This window comes from Pogona vitticeps, chromosome 1, assembly GCF_051106095.1.
Source record: "Pogona vitticeps strain Pit_001003342236 chromosome 1, PviZW2.1, whole genome shotgun sequence".
In the NCBI taxonomy this organism is placed as follows: Eukaryota; Metazoa; Chordata; class Lepidosauria; order Squamata; family Agamidae; genus Pogona; species Pogona vitticeps.
The window spans coordinates 63293078-63311356 of record NC_135783.1 but is presented as its reverse complement, the minus strand read 5'-3'; the positions used below and the strand labels follow the sequence as shown (position 1 = coordinate 63311356).

General features: G+C 42.3%; 1 protein-coding gene across 2 annotated transcripts in view; it reads left to right on the top strand.

The window, feature by feature from the left end:
• Nucleotides 1–1162: 1162 nt before the first annotated feature.
• The window catches only part of SMOC2 (SPARC related modular calcium binding 2), a 161497-nt gene continuing 144380 nt past the window's right edge, over nt 1163–18279 (top strand). The window contains exon 1 of one of the 2 annotated variants that reach the window (XM_020801181.3): nt 1163–1404. In XM_020801181.3, the coding sequence (XP_020656840.1) occupies nt 1321–1404 (84 nt within the window). In that variant the 5' untranslated portion in view covers nt 1163–1320. The remainder of the gene's footprint in view (nt 1405–18279) is intronic. The other variant, XM_072993989.2, reaches the window with a different exon arrangement.

Genomic DNA, 18279 nt, shown 5'->3' with positions numbered 1-18279 from the left:
TTCTACCTAGGAGACTAACGTCAATTCAAAATTTCATGACAGCTGATGACTTAATTCTAGAAAAGATTTTAAGGCATCAGTTTCCTGGCGACAGAAGTATGCAGTCACCAGCCAAGGCTGAAATATTTCAGCAATGCTACGTTTGGAAGAGCGGGGGGATAAAAAGAAGGGGGGAAAGGCAAGGAAATACTGTATACTTTTCGCGTCAGAGGCAGGCATCTACGCACATACCAAATCCTCTTCTTGCTTTCCCTTACGGACTAGAGTTACCGAGCGACAGCCCCAAGTGTCACCGGAGATGGAAGGCAAATGAACGTCTAGGAAACGGACTAACCCAATGCCCAGTGCTCACCTTGTAAACCCTTTGCGATGCAATCTCGTAAAACCCACGCTGACATATTTGTGCAATGCTGAGCCCCAGAACAAAAAGGAAAAAAAACAACAACAACGTGTGTGTGGTGTGTGTGTGTGTGTGTGTATGTGGGGGGGGGCGGCGGCAAAGCGAACGATCGTGCTTCCTAGTTATCTCCCACCCCCGCATCCCCGCCTTGGGTATTAGATAATTTCTAAGAGGGTTGGTAGGAAACCTAAGGAGAGCATTAGAGGTTTAGGTACCTGGCTGTGGAGCCAGAGGTTGGGAGTTCGATTCCCCACTGTGCCTTCTTGATAGGGGTTGGACTTGATGACCCCTAGGATCTCTTTCAGCTTGAGGTGCATGAAGGCAAACGAGAGAGAGAGAGAGAGAGAGAGGTGGAGAGAGGTGCGGTTTTAATAGTTTCTTTAGCTTGTCCGCTCTTTGTGATCTCTCTCTCTCTCTCTCTCTCTCTCGCCCCCCCCACCTCCCCGGATGAGCATCAGATGACAGCTGAACACCGAGGGAGGGGGGAAAAAACACACCGCCAGGCTGCCTTGTCGCCACTTCGCCACTCACAGTAGTCTCCGATCCGGTCCGGCTCTGCAGCGCCTCAGCTGCCAGGGAGAGGCAGGCAGCCGCTCCGTGCCCGGGAGGAGAACGGCGGGACTGCCCCAGCCGGCCGACGGGGCCAGAAGGGGGCACCAGCCAACAAGGGGCATCGGCGGATCGAGAACCACCGGCGCGATCGAGCGCGATCGGCTCCGTAGCAGCAAATTGTTCCCGCTGCTCGTTCCCTTCCCAACCCTGACCCAGGAGCCGGGGGCGGGGTGGGGGGTAGGGGGCAGAGAGAGGAGAGCCCCGGCAGGCCAAGAAGGGAAGCGACTGCAAAGGAAGCGGAGGCGCCCGGCCAGGGTCAGGATCAGGATCAGGATCGGGCCACGGAGAAGCCGCGCTCCGGCTCCAGGATGCTCATCTTGCTTCCGCCCTGGTTGCTCCTGCTGGAGCTGCTGCTGCTCCCGGTGCCGGCTCACAAGTTCTCCGCGCTCACGGTAAGGCGGGCCACGCTTCCCCTCTTCCTTGCCGGCTGGCTGGCTGGCTGGCGGGCGGGCGCGCTCTCTCCTCCGCCTCCCTTCCCCGCCGTCCTCCGGCTGCCGAAGGCACCGGCCGAAGCGCCCAGCCGGGAGGCGAGCGCCGCGGCGGCGGCCAGACGCCTCCTTAGCCTTGCCTTCGCCCTCTTGTTTCCGGACTTTTCCCTCAAAACCGGGGAGTTCGGGAACTCGGTACCCAGCTCTTTCCTCTGTACTCACACGTGCCTGCAAGAGACACTCAGCATCCCTACCCCCCCCCTTTCTTTACACACGAATTCCTAACTCTTTCCACTTTGGCTATTTCCCCCCAGCAAACGTAATTTCCTACCCTTCAGTAGTCTACCTAGAAAACGTTACTTTTTGGAACGACCAGGGTTCTGGAAATTAAGAGTCCGAAAGAGAGACGTCTTTTCATACCGTGCCCAGTACTGTATTCGAAATCTGTTTCCAAGTTTCAAAGGGGAATAGCCCTGGCTTTGCCCTATACTCGTCTGCTGCCTAGTTGCAGTAAGTGTTGAAGCCGGCAAGGGTTGTCTTGGTGCACAGCTACTGGGGGCATCAGGACCAGAAATCCCTGGGACAGGTGCTTTCAGAGAAGGCGGCCCCACATTTCTGTGTGATGTGTGCTTGCAGATCCTGGTAGGTAGGTGGCCATATCCAGAGGATTAGCAGGGCACAGTTCTTTTTATCCACACAGTTGAGGGGAAAATAAGGGGGTAGGCTTCCCCAAAGGATTTCCAATCTGGTGTGGTGGGTAGAATGAAGGATTAGGGCTCTGCGGTACAGGGTTCGAACCCCCACTCGGCCATGGAAACTTACTGGGGGAGTGGAACCGGTAAAACCACTCAGATATCTCACTTACCTTGAAAGCCTTGTTAAGGTGTCTATAAGTCAGTTTCAACCTGATGGCACAGAACACATACAACCACATAGAGGCTTCCCCACTTGGAATGCATAGGGCAATGCTCTGTTGAGTGTGAGAAGTAGTCCAGAAGCTCTAATTAATGTGATTAGTTATTTTAAATCAGACGCATGTACTCTGGGAGTGTTCCCTAAAGTTTGTAGAGTAACTGAAAGCACAGCAGTTGACTCATGAGAGTTTGTGCTCAGGTTGTCAGTCCGACACACCAAAACTTCCAGTTACTGCACCTTCACTTAAGCAAGTTTTGTTCCAATGAAGTCACTTGGATGGAGCAAGTTTATATGAAAGTACAGTGGTTTGTGTGGTTTGGGTTTGGCAGCCTGCAATTTGCTGGAAGTCTTTGGGGGATTAGGCTCCTAAATGCCTTTTGAAAAAGGGACAAACAGTGTGAGCCACAGCTTTAAGAGTTTGGAACACTGATCCTCAACTGGATTACATGGAACAGAAATAAGGCCGAGAGATTTCCGTGTAGTTTTCTCTGAAATAAGTTTGTTTGACTTATGCAGCCTAAAAGTACACTTGAATGCATTTACTCAGAAGTAAAGACCACATCAATCAATGAGATTTCACTTTCTAGGTCTGTCCAAACTTACTGACAAGTTGGGAAACTCAGCCAACTTGCTTGCTAAGCAACCAAGCATTATCTTGATGTTTTGGATTATCACTCCCACAATCCAGACCACTTGCCTTGTTGGCTGGGGCTGATGGGCCGTGTAGTCCAAGGCATTAGCAGATACCAAGTCCTTCTCCATCCTTCAGCCATGAAAGAGGAATTCTGCTCCTGCTTCAGAACTGTTGGATTGTCGCCAACAGGCCTGATCCAGAGAACTGGTGATGCTTTTATGTATTCCATTGAGATCAATGGAATGTAAGAAAGCCCACTTCCTACTGAATGTAAGGTGACTAAGGCATGCTGAGCTTTCTCTGGATTGCATCTGATGTGTTTATGATCATTTCAGCTTCTGTTTCACTGTCGTGTTCCTTGAAGTCCTAACTCTTCAGGCATTCGGTTTAGTTTTATTGACTTCATTGGAATCAGTGTTTGGTGAATGCTCTGAAGAGTGTGGTTTCCTTCAGCCTGCAGAAGAAAGTCTATTGAAATAGGTTTCAGTGATCCCAGGGAAGTCTGCTTCTAAGTAGCTTAAGCCTTGGTCATCAAGACAGTTGATGCTTTTCAAAGATGTTTCAGGCCGATTTCATCATGCTGTATTCCAGCATTGGCTTTGGTGCCAGGAATGAGAAATGAGAGGTCACAGAGGCTAGCAATTCCATGACATATAGAACGGCTGCCTGTAGGGCTGGTGAAATGTGTTCTAGTGCTCTTGATGGAAATTTCCCATATTTGCAGGGACAATTTTTGTTCAAATTGCACAAAACTGCTGCCTTGTTGCATGGGCTTTTACAACAGAGAAGCAATGGATGGGTTACTTACTTTTTTCTAGTCAATCAGCCAATCCCTTTGTGCTTGCTGTGTGTGTATTGCTTCACAAATCAAAAACAGAGCTGTTTTGCAGAATAAGTGAGTTATGGAAACCTTGGTGGGGAAAAAGCACCCCTCATCTTATTGTTTTGGTGGAAGTGAGAACTTTCACAGAAGCTAGTGGTTTCTGAACCACCTATCTTGGTGAGAAAGGATACTTCTATAGATATTTTTCACATCCTTATTCATGATTACTCAAAATGCCCAGTTCAGTTCCCCTCCCATTACATTCCTTCTTGTGCCATTTTCCTGCTTCCTACAATCCGCCCTTCTTACCCCAAGGAGAAAAGACAGTCTTGCATGGAGGAAGAGGGAAGGAAGAATCGGTAGTTGAATGATCTTGCATTTTTTTTCTGCTGGAGATCAAGGGTCTTGACCTGAGCTAGGAAAGAAGGGGCCATGTTGGCTGTGAAATTCTGGGATTTGTAGTCCAGGAAGACATCTTTCCTAGCTTTAATCTTCGCTACATTTCCAGCAGGAAGTGATGCATCAAATGTATAATTGTGGACTGGCTGTGTGAGCCCCATTCTATGCTGAACTCAATTCAAATTGTGGAATCATTGAGCATGGAAGGGATTGTATTGTAAACTACCCTCACTTTTAAATCCATACCCCATAACCAGATTTGATATTCTGGCATTAGTCAAGCTGCTAGGACAATATAAACATTTTAATAAGGCGTAATATCCATAAAGATCAGGTCAAAGAGACTAGCAAACAAGTTATTATCTCTGTGACAGTAATGATGGTTGTTTTCACCACCTTGCCTATCCACACATAATTAATCACTTGTGGTTGACCAGAGAAAACAGGACCAAATTTAGTCAAACTTTCCAAGTCACGAGATGGTTTCAGACTTAGGTTGCACACAGTGCCCTCGCTCAGCATTTACATGAAAGTAAGTCCTGATGGACTTGAATGAACTTCTGAATAGAGCATATGTAAGAGCAAATGCTGTTTTGCAACAGAGACTGACTCATGTTTGCTTTCTCTTGGTGTAAAAGACTTTGGTAAGGGGGTAATAATTTTTAAAAATCCTAAATGGTTTGCTCCATCTCATTCACCTCTTACATCCTCATAAAGTGTGGGGTGAACAGCAAAATTCATGGCATCAGGTGGAATAGTATGGCTATAGGTCCCTCCAGGCATGAGCCTGTCACAGTTGGTCCCCTGAATCCTCAACTCATCCAGCCGCCTTTTGTATGTATTTTGAAGAAAATAAACTAACACCAATCTGTTTGACCAAAGACCAACTAATTACTGCTGTGCCTTCATAACCACTGTTTTGGTGTTTATTTATCCCGGAAACGACAGCTATCATGCCCCTGCTGTACTGGAGCAAGGAAGCGCAATGCCCAGTCTGCAGGGCGTTTTGGTGTCCTCTCCATGATTGATTCCCCCCCCCTTGTTTTGCCTCCAGGAGAAGCAGCTTTTACACACAACAGCTCTGGAATATTTTGTCTACCTCAAACCCCACCCACCCCCACCCTGGCCATCACAATCAAACCCAGATTTTGATATGTTGCCATTTGTGCTTTTTATTTTATTATATTTTCACATCCTTTCTGACATTTTCAGGCTCAGGGGTGTTGCTGGGGGGGGGAAGGAGGATCAAAATTCAGTAGGTTTCTCAGGCCTGCTAAAGTTGTTCACCACTGTATTAGAGGAAACCCTGGGGGGATTCTTGCCCTCCTTTGAACAACTCCCAGCCATGACAATAGAGCTGGACAATTAGCAGCTTTCCAGATGTTGTTGGACTGCAACTTTCATGTCCTTCTCCATTGGCTGTGTCTTAGGTAGGACTGACAGAAATGGTAACCAAGCTATACCTGGAGAGCCACAGGTTGCTCACCCTTGTGCTACAGAGGCACAGAAGGGCAGCTGACTTGATACTCATTCAGCAGCCAGAGCAACTAATGTAGAAAGCACAAAAGGTACACAATGAGCCCAGTCTGTATGCTGTGCCCCACCTACTTGCTTGAGTCTGATGATTTACAGTAGGTCTGGAGTGTACCGAACTGTGTAGGATTGTAGCCTGAGGGCATGTCTGCATGGCAACTTCCCAAGTGCTGGCTGAACACTGCAGTTGGCAGCATGGAGCCATGGTGGGAAAGGAATATGTTTACCTAGAGGAGGACAACACAGTCTTGATGACCTGGAGGTAGACATGTAGCTCTGCTGTAGGACTTGCCAATAACTTGTCGGTCTGTATGTCCATCTGCACATTTAGTCTAAGGCAATCAGACATGCCAAAACAACCTCCCTGTCTCTCTAAATGAGAAACATCAAGATATGTCATTTTTAGACAACAAGAGGAGGAGATCTTCCCTCTGAAGAGTGCTAGTAGGCCATCCTCGTGAATAGCTGGCAGTGTCCTCCATCCAGTGTCTGGCAAACTGACTTGTAAGAACTTGAAGAAATAATACAAGAATTATGTTGGATTAGCTGTAAACCTAACAATGACCAAGAGGATTTATTCTAGAAGAAAGAGGAAGAATAGCATATACTTCCTTACTCCCAGTTACGCTGGCCAGACGCTCTGACTGAGCACACCTCAGCAAAGTGACTGTTGTGCATTACAGTTACCATAATCCCTCAGACAGGATACTAGCGGCCGTGCTTGCTAGGCAATTCTAGGAGCTGTGGGATGTAACTTTGCCAGTCTCTGCTATAGAAAAAGGAGTGATTTGAAAGCAATTGTTTCATCGGGAGAATTTGAAACAACCATTTTGTGATGTAGCAAGCTGAAATTCATTATGACAGATCTTACCTTGCACATGCCAGTTCCTGCAAAGAAAAGAAAAGAATGTTGAAATATGCAGAACCTACTTCCAAGCAGCAGGCTTAGAAACTGGGTGGTAGGCGCAGGTTCAGAAAAGGGGTTTTACAAGAAAATCATCAGTGCCTTCTTTTTGAAGGCAACATGGGGTTGATGGATTGATTTTCTTGAATGACAATAACAAGATGCCTGGAGGGGAGATGTGGGGGAAAGAGGAAATATCTCAAAAGCATTTCGTGTGGCTTCAGCTGCAATTTTTTTTCAGTGTGCAGAAGAGTCTTATCTGCAGTGTGCTTCACAATCCAAATTCCACTCGGTGTGAAATAAAGAAAAAGACAACAGAAGTCATATGAAAAATGCATTTTTGTTCCGGAATGTCAGTGTGAAAACTGGGACTGAGTTAATTAAAGAATCTTAAATGTATGGTTTAAAAATTACAGCATAGCTACAGTGGGGTCTTGACTTAAGAACGGCTCGAGTTAAGAACATTTTGACTTAAGAACCACTCTCATAGGAAAATATTGACTTGACTTACATACTTAGATTTGAGTTAAGAACTGAAAAAAAAACCACGTGGGAGGCAGGGAAAGTGCAAAATTTGAACTTTCAGTAAACTGTTGGCCAGTGAAAAGAGTGCCTGTCTGCTTCCTCACTCCTCCCAGCGTTTAGAGAGTGGATTGGGAGACAGTCTTCAGACTGCCTGGTACTGTACTGCCTGGACTGTATTTTCCCTGCCTTCCCTGAACCGTTCTTGACCTAAGAAAAAAAGAAACAAAATATCCCCCTCTGGTGGTCGAAGGCGGAATAGCAGCTTCCCATTAGTTTCTATGGACGGAACAGAGCAGATACGGTTCAAATGGTTTTCAATGCATTCCTATGGGAAATGCAGATTTGACCTGAGAACTTTTTGACTTGAGAACCGCCTTCCAATACGGATTAAGTTCTCAAGTCAAGACCCCACTGTACCATCTTCAGACATTGAAGAAAGGGGAAGATGCTGTTTAAAAATCCAATCCAACTTAACAAAGTTCAGACGTTGCACTTGAATCCTAGGCTGAGTGGACAAGCCACAGTTTGTGATCAGCCATCAAAGTAGGATCGGAATGGTGTTTTTGAGGTGCACTTGCAAATCACTGTTTGTGGTACAATGTGCCTTTATATATCATTTGATTATGAGGCTTTTAGCACTGGCTGTTTAACCAGGCATTTGGTCTGCAATGTGCATTATATGCTTGGATCGTAGGAAGATACTTGTTTTTCACTGGGCCAGCTCATTGTGGAAATGGGCATGAGATGAACATGGGAAAAGGGCTCAGAATCCAGGGAAACCCTGGCTGACCAGGTAATATGACAACCCACTGCCAAGTAGAAAAACACACATTTTGGGTGGTCATGCAGATAACAAAATTCTGCAAGGCAGTTTCTGCCTTTCTCATTAGAGCTTGTGTCCCGTGTACTTGTGCCTACAGCACACCTGATGTGTGGGAGGTTTTTCCAGACCCTCCGCACCTCCCAGGCCTTGTAGCATGTAAACTGTGGGGAAACGACATTGTCCCCATTCTCTCCTACAGTCTACCAGATGATTTTTTGAACAAACCAACCAAACAAAAATATTTCAAAAATTATAAACATTTTTTGCAGGGGTGGGGGGACAATGGTGCCGAGGGCCCCGAGGAACCTGCTTGGCTGTATGTTGCCCTCCATGTAGTAAGGATACTTGAGCTAAGACATGAAAGCTGCTTTGTATGGTATAAAAATATCAGAGCTTGAAAAGTTAATTTTTGGGGCTACAGTTCCCAGGATGCTGTGCCAGTATGGCCACTGACAGTGCTTGGATAAGATGCAAGCAATGGCCCTGCTTAAGCACTGTTGCTATGATATTCACCATAGGGGTTCTGCATAGAAAAGGGCAACTCGGGGCATTCATTAGAAAAGTCAAATAAGCCCCAGTCACTTTCCTAGCCAAATCCTGCAACCCAATAGGTTCAGCTGAAGCTTCTTGATGACTTTGGATGATTAGAAAATTATGCCTGAGGCAATCTTCAGGGAGAAAAAGTTTTCCTTAAAGCCAGCTTTAACTAATTGCTTAATAAACACCCCTCAGGCCCCTTCCAGCTGGTTTGTTTAAAGTGTTTGAGGAAAATAGCTCCTCTTTGGAGGAGATTTGTTACATACGTACCGTTTATGGGAGCTGTAAAGTGGAACTTATTTATCTTAGCCTTTCAGCCAAGGAGTGTTTCTACAGAACAGTAAATGATAATTTTGGTGGGGGTGTAAGTGAGAATGGCCGGCTTGCTCATACCTGAAATTCTTCTGAAGGGGTCCCTTTCCCCCTGTCTAGTTTCCTGGAAATGATTTGCTGATTAAAAGCTACTAATTGAAAACCTTAAAAGAAACCATTCCATTCAAGAACTTTATAGCGTGTGACTTCTGCAAGTGAAGATCACATTAAGTCAAGTGGTATTTTGTCATTTTTTTTTGTCCCTGTGTTAATGTAACACCAACTTAACAGTTAGGTTAAAGCGCCCTTTGGAAGTTAGGAGAGTTTTATTTGTATTTTTTCCCTTTCTTTTTTTAAAGCAACATTTTAACACAAGCTGCACTTCATCCATGAATTATATATTTTCTTTTGCAGTCCCAGCCCAAGCGATGTCTCACAGCTACATTACATGCCTAGATTTTTACAGAAATGTCCACATTTTATGGAGGAAGATTGGAAAAGCACCCAGTCTTCATATGTTCTGGGCTAGTCAAATCATCTTATAATTTATAACACCTTTCTTTCCCAATGGTCCAGACAGTTTTACAGCCAGCTTTTTATTGATTCAGCCTTTTCTGGAGAATAGCAGCCAAGGATTAGGATGGGGGTGAGTGAGGAGATGTTTTGGCCAAATACACAGGCCAAACCCCTGTTCTACCAAATTAACTCCAGACAATCCCTGTTCCAGGCATCTAGCACCACCTGAGCACAATGTTTCTGAAATCCAAGTCTCCAGTTCAGTCTTCGAGACCCCATCTGTGCCACTGTAAGTCGCCAGGTCTGATGTGCATACAGATTCGTGGGATTTGCACTATGCAATCCATGCACTTCTGCCTCCCTTTTCATTACAACAAGGCTCAGCATAACATACGCACAACCAGTGCAGAAAGGACATTGGCTCAGGCTTGTCCTGATTCATGATGGTCTTACAGAGAAGAGGTGTGCATCAGACTGCAGATTTGCACTGAGAAATGTTCAGTTTAAAATATCTTGAAAAGCACACATTCTCTATTTTAGATTATTCCAGAGGCTGTGGGTTGGGACTGTACATATCTTCTGTAACATCATGATGCAAGTGAGCTTACATATCTATTATGTAAAGCTTATCTGTGATCAATAGCCCAGATTTCAGAAAAGGATTCATGCGAAGACTTGAGGAGAGGGAGAGGCCAGCCCTGTCAGCCCGTGGAACATTATCATCTGAAGAGAAAATCCTCTAGTGTATGCACTAGCTCTCTGAATTGCTGATTTTTCATGACTCTCAGTCACATGGACAGGCTCAACAACTCTCTGAGGGATCCTGGTTTAGACCCTTGCTCTCTACCACACCGAGGTGGAGGCAGGGCTGCCTTCCTATCACCACACATTCAGAGTAGTTCTCTTCGGAATGCTTGGGTTGGGTGATTGTCATCGCAAGTTGTGGAGCTGAGATGCTCTTAGTTAGGCAACCTTCCCCATTGCTTTGCCCTTCTGGGTCTAATTCACATCATCTATGTGGGGCTGCCTTTCCCTTCAGGCAAGCTTTCCCTGAGTGACTGGCTGCCTGAGTGGAAACACTTGAAAGTGTTTTGGTGTTGCTTATGTGTTTAGTATTTCTTTTAATATTTGTATACTCACTGTTGCAAGCCACCTTAGGTCCTTTTAAGGAGAAAGGTGGGATGAGAGTATTTTAAAGAGATAAAGAAATAAATGTGTAAAGTTTTCAGGAAGTTAGGCATGTTGACCTTTTCTTGCAAAACCAAGCAGAAGTACTGCTACAACTTTAAGAAGTGACACAATCATATTTCACTGTGAGCTGTTGAGGATTAGAAGCCAATTCATGAGATATAATAGTCTTCAGATATGTGTGTGAAGAAGTGGATTGTAATCCATGAAACCTCACCATAAATTTGTTCATCCTAAAGTAACCACAACACTTGTTTGTTTTTCCTTTGGTTTTGCTCATCCTTTGTGAAGTGTGAACTTCATGCACATGGCAAGTATTGAAGGACTGCTGGACTGATTTAAGAAATGCAAACAAACCGTCTGAAATATCTCATTTTAAAAAGACTGTACAATAAGGAAACATCTATCGTACTTTTGCACAGCTGACACCAACAGAAAGGAAGCCACCAACAAAGAGTCAGGGAGAGAAAAAGTGACTTCTTAAATGTGTGAAAATGCAATATACAAGGATTTACATTTTTAATAAAGATTCAAGGATAATGCTCCCTTCCTGAGACATGACCCCAATCTTTTATTTATTCATATAGTTTATATACCATCCCACTTAGTGGCAACCTACTACTCTAGCATTTGTACACCGTTTAGGTCCATGTAGACAATTCAGAAACGATGGATTATATAATCTGTATACAGTGGTACCTTGCAAGATGATTACCCTGCAAAATGTTTTTTTCGCTAGACGTTGACTTTTTGCGATCGCTATAGCGATCACAAAATGATGTTTCCTATGGGGGAATTTCGCTGGATGATGATTTGGTCCGTGCTTTGTGGACCTTTTTTTGCAAGACAACAATTTTTACAGCTGATCGTCGGCTTTGCAAAATGGCTTCCCTATTGGCGATCTTCTCAAAATGGGTGTTTTCGTGACCTATATTTCGCAAGACAGCATTTTTTACAGCTGATCAGCGCTTTGCAAAATGGCTTCCGCATGGGCGATTTTCGCTGGACGATGACTATTTTCCCCATTGGAACACATTAAACGGGTTTCAATGCATTCCAATGGGTAAACGCTTTTTGCTAGACAATGATTTCACAAGACAGTGATTTGAATGGAACGGATTATCATCATCTAGCGAGGCACCACTGTACAGGTAGGCATAAGGCACACACTTCTAGTCAGTGTGTTCTTGCATGAAACAGTACATGCTTTACTTAAGGATGTGCTGCACGTTATATTACAGGAAAAGGGAACTGCATTAGAAGTCTCTTGTCTAAATCAGAGTTCAGAAAAGTTACTTATCGCATTTCACAGAACCTGAAAAGCAACATTTCCAAGCTCTTGACTGAATTCTAACTGAAAATATACAGTCCCCAGTCTAGCAGGGGAATCTGTGTACAGGATGAGTTTTTGTACATATGTCCGCCTTGCTGGAATTTGAAGTTATTGTACGATACATGGCACTAATCTGGAATTTGTTTTTTATTCATCAAGTAAGAAATGAACAGATATATTCAATATTAAAAATAAGTCATAGCACTTCAGATTTGGTTTCCCAAAATTATTTGAACACATTCCTTCTGTGTATTGAAAATCATTGTACTGTGGTGGAAAGACCCTTATGATAGATCAGTGATTCCAAGCCTTGTGTGCCCAGATATTCTTGGTTTTTTAACTAGATGGGTGGTATAGAAGTCAAATGACTGAACAAACGAACGAACGAACGAACGAACGAACGAACGAACGAACGAACGAACGAACGAACGAACGAACGAACGAACGAACGAACGAACGAACAAACAAACAAACAAACAAACAAACAAACAAACAAACAAACAAACAAACAAACAATTCAGACTAAAACTCTCAAAAGCTTTCATTACTAGCTGTGCTGGCCTATAATGGATTACCACTTTTCCAGTATTACGGTGTGATTATTAACACATAGTTCCTAAAGGATCTGTAAATGACTAATTTGGCAGCAGTCCCAAACTCAGCTCACCTTGCTTGGGATTTTTATATTTCATCTGAAATTTACGGCTGCTGTGTGTGTTCAACATCAAGGACATTCATCTTGAAGACATTTCCTTTTGGGCAACAGCAGTTTAAGCCCTGTAGACTTGCATCTTCAGTACAGTCGGAAATGTAGCTACCTGGCCTGGGTGTTGTATTTGAAAAATCTATAAGATGGAAACTGATAATTCAGAAACTGTTCCTCTGTAAACACAGATTGACAATGTGAAACAATGTAGATTTCCTTGTTTCTAGGAGTTTTAGTGTTTTATTTTGGTTGTTTAATTTTGATTAAGAATATGTAATAGACTCCAAAATATACCTCTCCAGAAATGGTTTCTCATGAACAGATTGAACATTTAATATATTTGGAAAGTCAAATCTAAACATCCAAGCTGCCATGACTTTTAATGTGAGTTATATTTGCCAATCTATTTTGTCTGCATTCCAGAATGCTTTTGAAAACAGGGTGCCCATTTAACTTTAACCTGAATGCTGGTTTCTCGATGTGCTGAATCTTGATTAAAGGCTTGTTCAGATGGACTGTTTCTCCTTTGTTTTATGCAGTACTGATGGTGTTATTTTTCTCACTGTCCAGATGACACAAGGCTTAAACTAGTATAAATTGTGGCAAAAGTGTGACAACCCCCCCTTCTGTGCTTTTTAACATTAGCTATTGTACATGGTTTTGTTTATTTGTTTCTTTCACTTTGCATTATTGGCACAGTTTAGGCAAAAAGTGCTTCTCTGGTTGAAAGCTTCAAATTCTACTATAAAACAAGGAAACAACAACAAAAAACACCCCAGAGAAAAATACAGCAAAGAAAGTAACTTTGAAAGGGTTTTTACAAAATTATCTAAAGATGTTGATTGTGAAGACAGCTGATTTTGGAAGTGGATTAGCAATGGATGTTTGCAATATTGGAAGCTTTCAGTTTACCGCTATTCCACTTAAATTTAAGAAAAACAGGCTAAAGCCCAGCAGAGAAGATCATTTCTAGGATTTCCTCCTGTTTTTTTTAAGAGGAAATGGATTTGAAGACCGCTGATTTCCAAAATGGATTAACAGTGGATGTCTGCTGCCATCAGAAGCTTTTGGTTTAGCACTAATCCACTAAAATGGGGGCAGGGAGAGGAGATCCAGCAGACAAAATTGTTTTAAAAGGATTTAAGTATTCCATCTAGGTGAGCACTAAGATGACTTTGTTAAAGCCAGGTTTTCCATGGCAGTCACAGTTCTAGAAATACTATCGTAGTACCATAGAGAGTGTCCTATGGCACTGGTTCTTAACCTTTGTTACTCAGATGTTTTTCGACTGCCACTCCCAGAAGCCTTCACCATCAGCTCTGCTGGCTGGGGTTTCTGGGAGTTGCAGTTCAAAAACACCTGAGTAACAAAGGTTAAGAACCACTGTCTTATGGTATCCTTTCATGGTATGGGAGTTGCTCTGAAATGGACAAAAAAAGCTTTAGAGAGAATCACAAAAATTGCCCCAAATATTATTGGACTTCACCTCCCCAATCTTGGACAATATCTTTGCATCCCATTGCTTGCTGAAGTCATTTAATATTCTTAGAGATTCTTCCCACCCTGCTTATAACTTCTTTGAACTGATGCCTTCTGGCAGAAGATACAAGAATAATCAAAACTCAGACAACACACTTTTTGAACAGTTTTTATCCTAGAGCTATAATAGAACTTAACAAGGAACTTAAGAATCACCAGCAGTAAGTTGCTGGACTGTATTGCTATTACTTGGTCTGCTGTGTTGTATGTTGTGTCGATCTTGTGTGCTCTTAGGCAGGGTTCTGGGTTTTAGGATTGTTATGAGGGTGTGTGTGTTTTGGTCTGGTCTTTGAGTGTTCTTTGTGAATTTCGTTGTATGTGTATACAGTGTATATACGTTCAATGACAATAAATTGTTATAATAATAGTTATAAATGTACATAAATGTTCTTGGATTTCTGCCAAATGAGCTCCAATATCTGATCTTGCAGATCTTTTACAGTATACAGGATCAATTTTTTTCTAACATACTCAGCTTTCCTTGCAAAACTATCTTTGAACAGACCTAGCAAATCAATGACATCCTCCCCAAGTCTAGAGCTCTTGAGGCTACATTTAATTTTTGTCTCAACTACAGTCATTGTAGTTGAGACAAATATAGTCATTGACATTAATGGGTTTTACATTAGTTTTGACTAACAAAGGTCTCCTTCCAAACCTATCAGTAGTGCTATCTATATCAATTGTGCTTCTCTGAATGTGGGAAGGAAGGAAGTGTGATATGTTAGGGCTAAAGATGCTGTTCAGGATATAATGATGATCCTTAGAGTGGTCTTTAGCAGTAGCCACTGGACAAGAATGGTGAATAGAGATGTACTGCTCACCGTTCTCCTCCCCTTTCTGTAGAAGTTTATGGAACAAATGCTACCCCATCAACTTGCATGAAAAAAGGGTCTGGGGGTGTGGCAAGCTGTGAGTAAGAGGCTATGTTTCAGACTATTATTCTCAAAATCCAAAAATAGGAGGGTATCAAAAATGTGCTTGGTTCTTTACATCCCCTTCTGCATCTGCTTTCTGAGTTCCCAGTCTCAATGGGAGCTACCTTGTTGGCCTCATTTGGAAAAAAAATCCTATGTGTCTGATGTTGCTGCCCTCTCTGACAGAGGATAGCTATCCTAATCAGTTAAAGCAATATGATACTACTTTAACTGCTACATCAGTATCTTCCAACTTTGTCCTCACATATTATCTCATTAGAAAATGAACATTGTGCTAGAAGATCTGGGAAGTGGATGGGTGGGACAGAACTATGGAAAATGTTGTTTTGTATTTTTTTTAAACCAAGTTCCCAGAATACCACACCTACCCTGTTTCCCTGAAAATAAGACCGAACCTGAAAATAAGCCCTAGTATGATTTTTCAGGATGCTCGTAATATAAGCCCTACCCCAAAAATAAGCCCTAGTTAAATGGAAGCCTGCCCTTCTCCATTGTGCAGCAACCAGAAGATGATGGCATGACTGTATTTGAATAAATGCAAATTGTTGTACATGAAAAAATTAAAACATCCCCTGAAAATAACCCCTAATGTGTTTTTTGGAGCAAAAATTAATATAAGACCCTGTCTTATTTTGGGGGAAACATGGTAGCATGGCCACTAATGTTGCTGACTAAGGAATTCTGGGAATTGTAATCTTTAAAACACATTCTTCAAACAGCAGGGATAGAGAGAGATTCAAATTGGAAGGGAACTCCTTGTAGGTTGTTGCGCCAAAGAGAAGTTTGGGAAAAAATGTTGGCAGCAGAAGTAGTTTTTGGGAGGCAGCTGGAATCAAGTTTGCCAGAAAGTGACTTTATTTGAAAATACTGTCTAGATAAGGAGCTGTAGATTAGAAGGGATCCCAGTTCTATAACTTCCCACTGGGTTACTTCCTCTTCTCTATGTCAAAATACATTTTGCGGCTGGGGGATTTCAAAAATAAACTCACAGAAGTGGCACAACATCCAATACAATTTTCTGAAAGCAACTTAATAGGGCTCCATAATTCTTGGCTTCAATGGCCAGAATATTTTCATACTGCATTATTTTGTTATGGCACAGTATTCTTTTTTCAATATTAAAAATATGCTGTGTATGATCATGGAGGAACAGACTGAGCTTGGCCTTCTGCCAGTTAGAACACTAGTAGGTTCTCTAGATATAAAGACAGCTTCTTCTTCTTCTTCTTCTTCTTCTTCTTCTTCTTCTTCTTCTTCTTCTTCTTCTTCTTCTTCTTCATTATCATCATCGTCATCATGAACTTATGTCATTTATTATTAGGCAATAGCCAGGCTATCATTGTTGTTGCTCCATTCAGATACGCAATTTACTGTGTGTTGATAAAGCACAACACTACTTCCCAATTGTTGATAACGTGCATGTGAATATTCCCACCCACTATCCCATCCCTATTGCAGGGAAATACTTTCTGATCCTCTCTGCTGACCAATTTCTGATTGTACAAAGAATACAAAACTTTCTTTTCTTTAGATAGATAGATAGATAGATAGATAGATAGATAGATAGATAGATAGATAGATAGATAGATAGATAGATAGATAGATAGATAGATAGATAGATAGATAGATAGATAGATAGATAGATAGATAGATAGATAGATAGATAGAAATTGAAATAGAAACCATTACTTGTCAGAGCAAAAATGTACTTTTAATTACTTCTTGTATTAGTTTTGAAATGTAACTCAGTCCCATACTTTTCAGAGACAGAGTCATGCAAATCTCTTTCAGCAGGTATAACACAAGCAAAATAAAGTTTTGTAGCACCTTTAAGACTAACCTATGCTTATCAATTTCAAAAGGCCATAGACCACTTCTTTTGAAACTGATCAGGGTAAGAGCTTGAAATTGACAAGCACAGCAAAGAGATACAGAAATCCTGCCAAGGATAATACTTCAGGCACAAGCAGATAAGACTGTTAAATTTAATCTCAACTAGGAAATCAGGAAGACAGGAGGAAACATCAGCTCTTTCTTATGCTCTGGATAATCTCTAAGTCTCTGGTCTCTAAGTGGATTTCTCAATGGGGTGAACTATCAAAAATGCTGGTATGGAAACAATTGATGACTACTTGTTACATTCTCCATTAAAAACCATGAATTAGCTTCTCAAGCTCACTTGATTGGGCCAGAAACAATATTATCAGGAAAAAGGAAGCAATTTTGCATTGTTTTACTTTGTTTTCTGAGCCACTGGCACAATATTACTTCACCAACCATTTGAAAGAATCATCTGCCACACTAGCTGCTGTGTCCCATGGGTTGCCTGTTGATAAACTATCATTGGTTACGTTCTGAAGAAATTTTTAAAAAGCTATCTTTTTATACTACTATAACTAACATCCCTCAGCCAATATGGTCATTTGGTGTGTCAGTTAGTGGATTTTGGATGCTGTACTATCAAAAATCACTTTGCCCCATTTCTGGTTCTGTGCATGTGTGTTTGCAAGCAGAGTAAACTCCTAAAGATTTATAATTAGGTATGTAAATATTGCAGGTAAATATTATAAATAGAAATTAAAATTATCTTCAATTTCCCTGTGGTGACAAAGCCCCAAATCATCTGAATAAGTGAAAATTGGGGTCTCTAACACAGTCATTATAAGAGGTGTGTGAGCATTTTTGAGATCTTGGGAAAATGCAAGAACATTTTGTGATATTTGTATCCATTTCGGGGAGATAACACATGGAATCCTGCTTACCAAGTTATCTCATGATTTCTTCAAAAGGTAGCTATGCGTATTGGAGCTGTGATGCAATGTTTTTACACCACTTCAAACAAACTTGGAAGGCCTCTCCTCTTCCCTAGACGTCTGGCTTTGTTTTTCAAAAGGAACATGAGGGATGAAAATCTTAAGGCAATGTGCAAAGAGTCTTTCATGCAGTGATGCTTCTGCATGCAATGGTCAAGGTACTAGGGCAGCGTTAAAAGAGGACTGGAGCAGGATCTCTCTCACCTGGTTTAAAAATATGCCTGGAGAAACACTGTTATGCAAAGTAGCCATCCTCCTCTCTGGAGCAGGCTGGTGGAGGAACAGATTTATTAACCCTGGTGTAAATAAGGAAACATCCTCTTTTGGGGGGCAGTTTCACCATATCTGTGTCTTGAGTGGTGCAGAAAAAAATGGAACCATCTGGATCGGGATCTCATTTT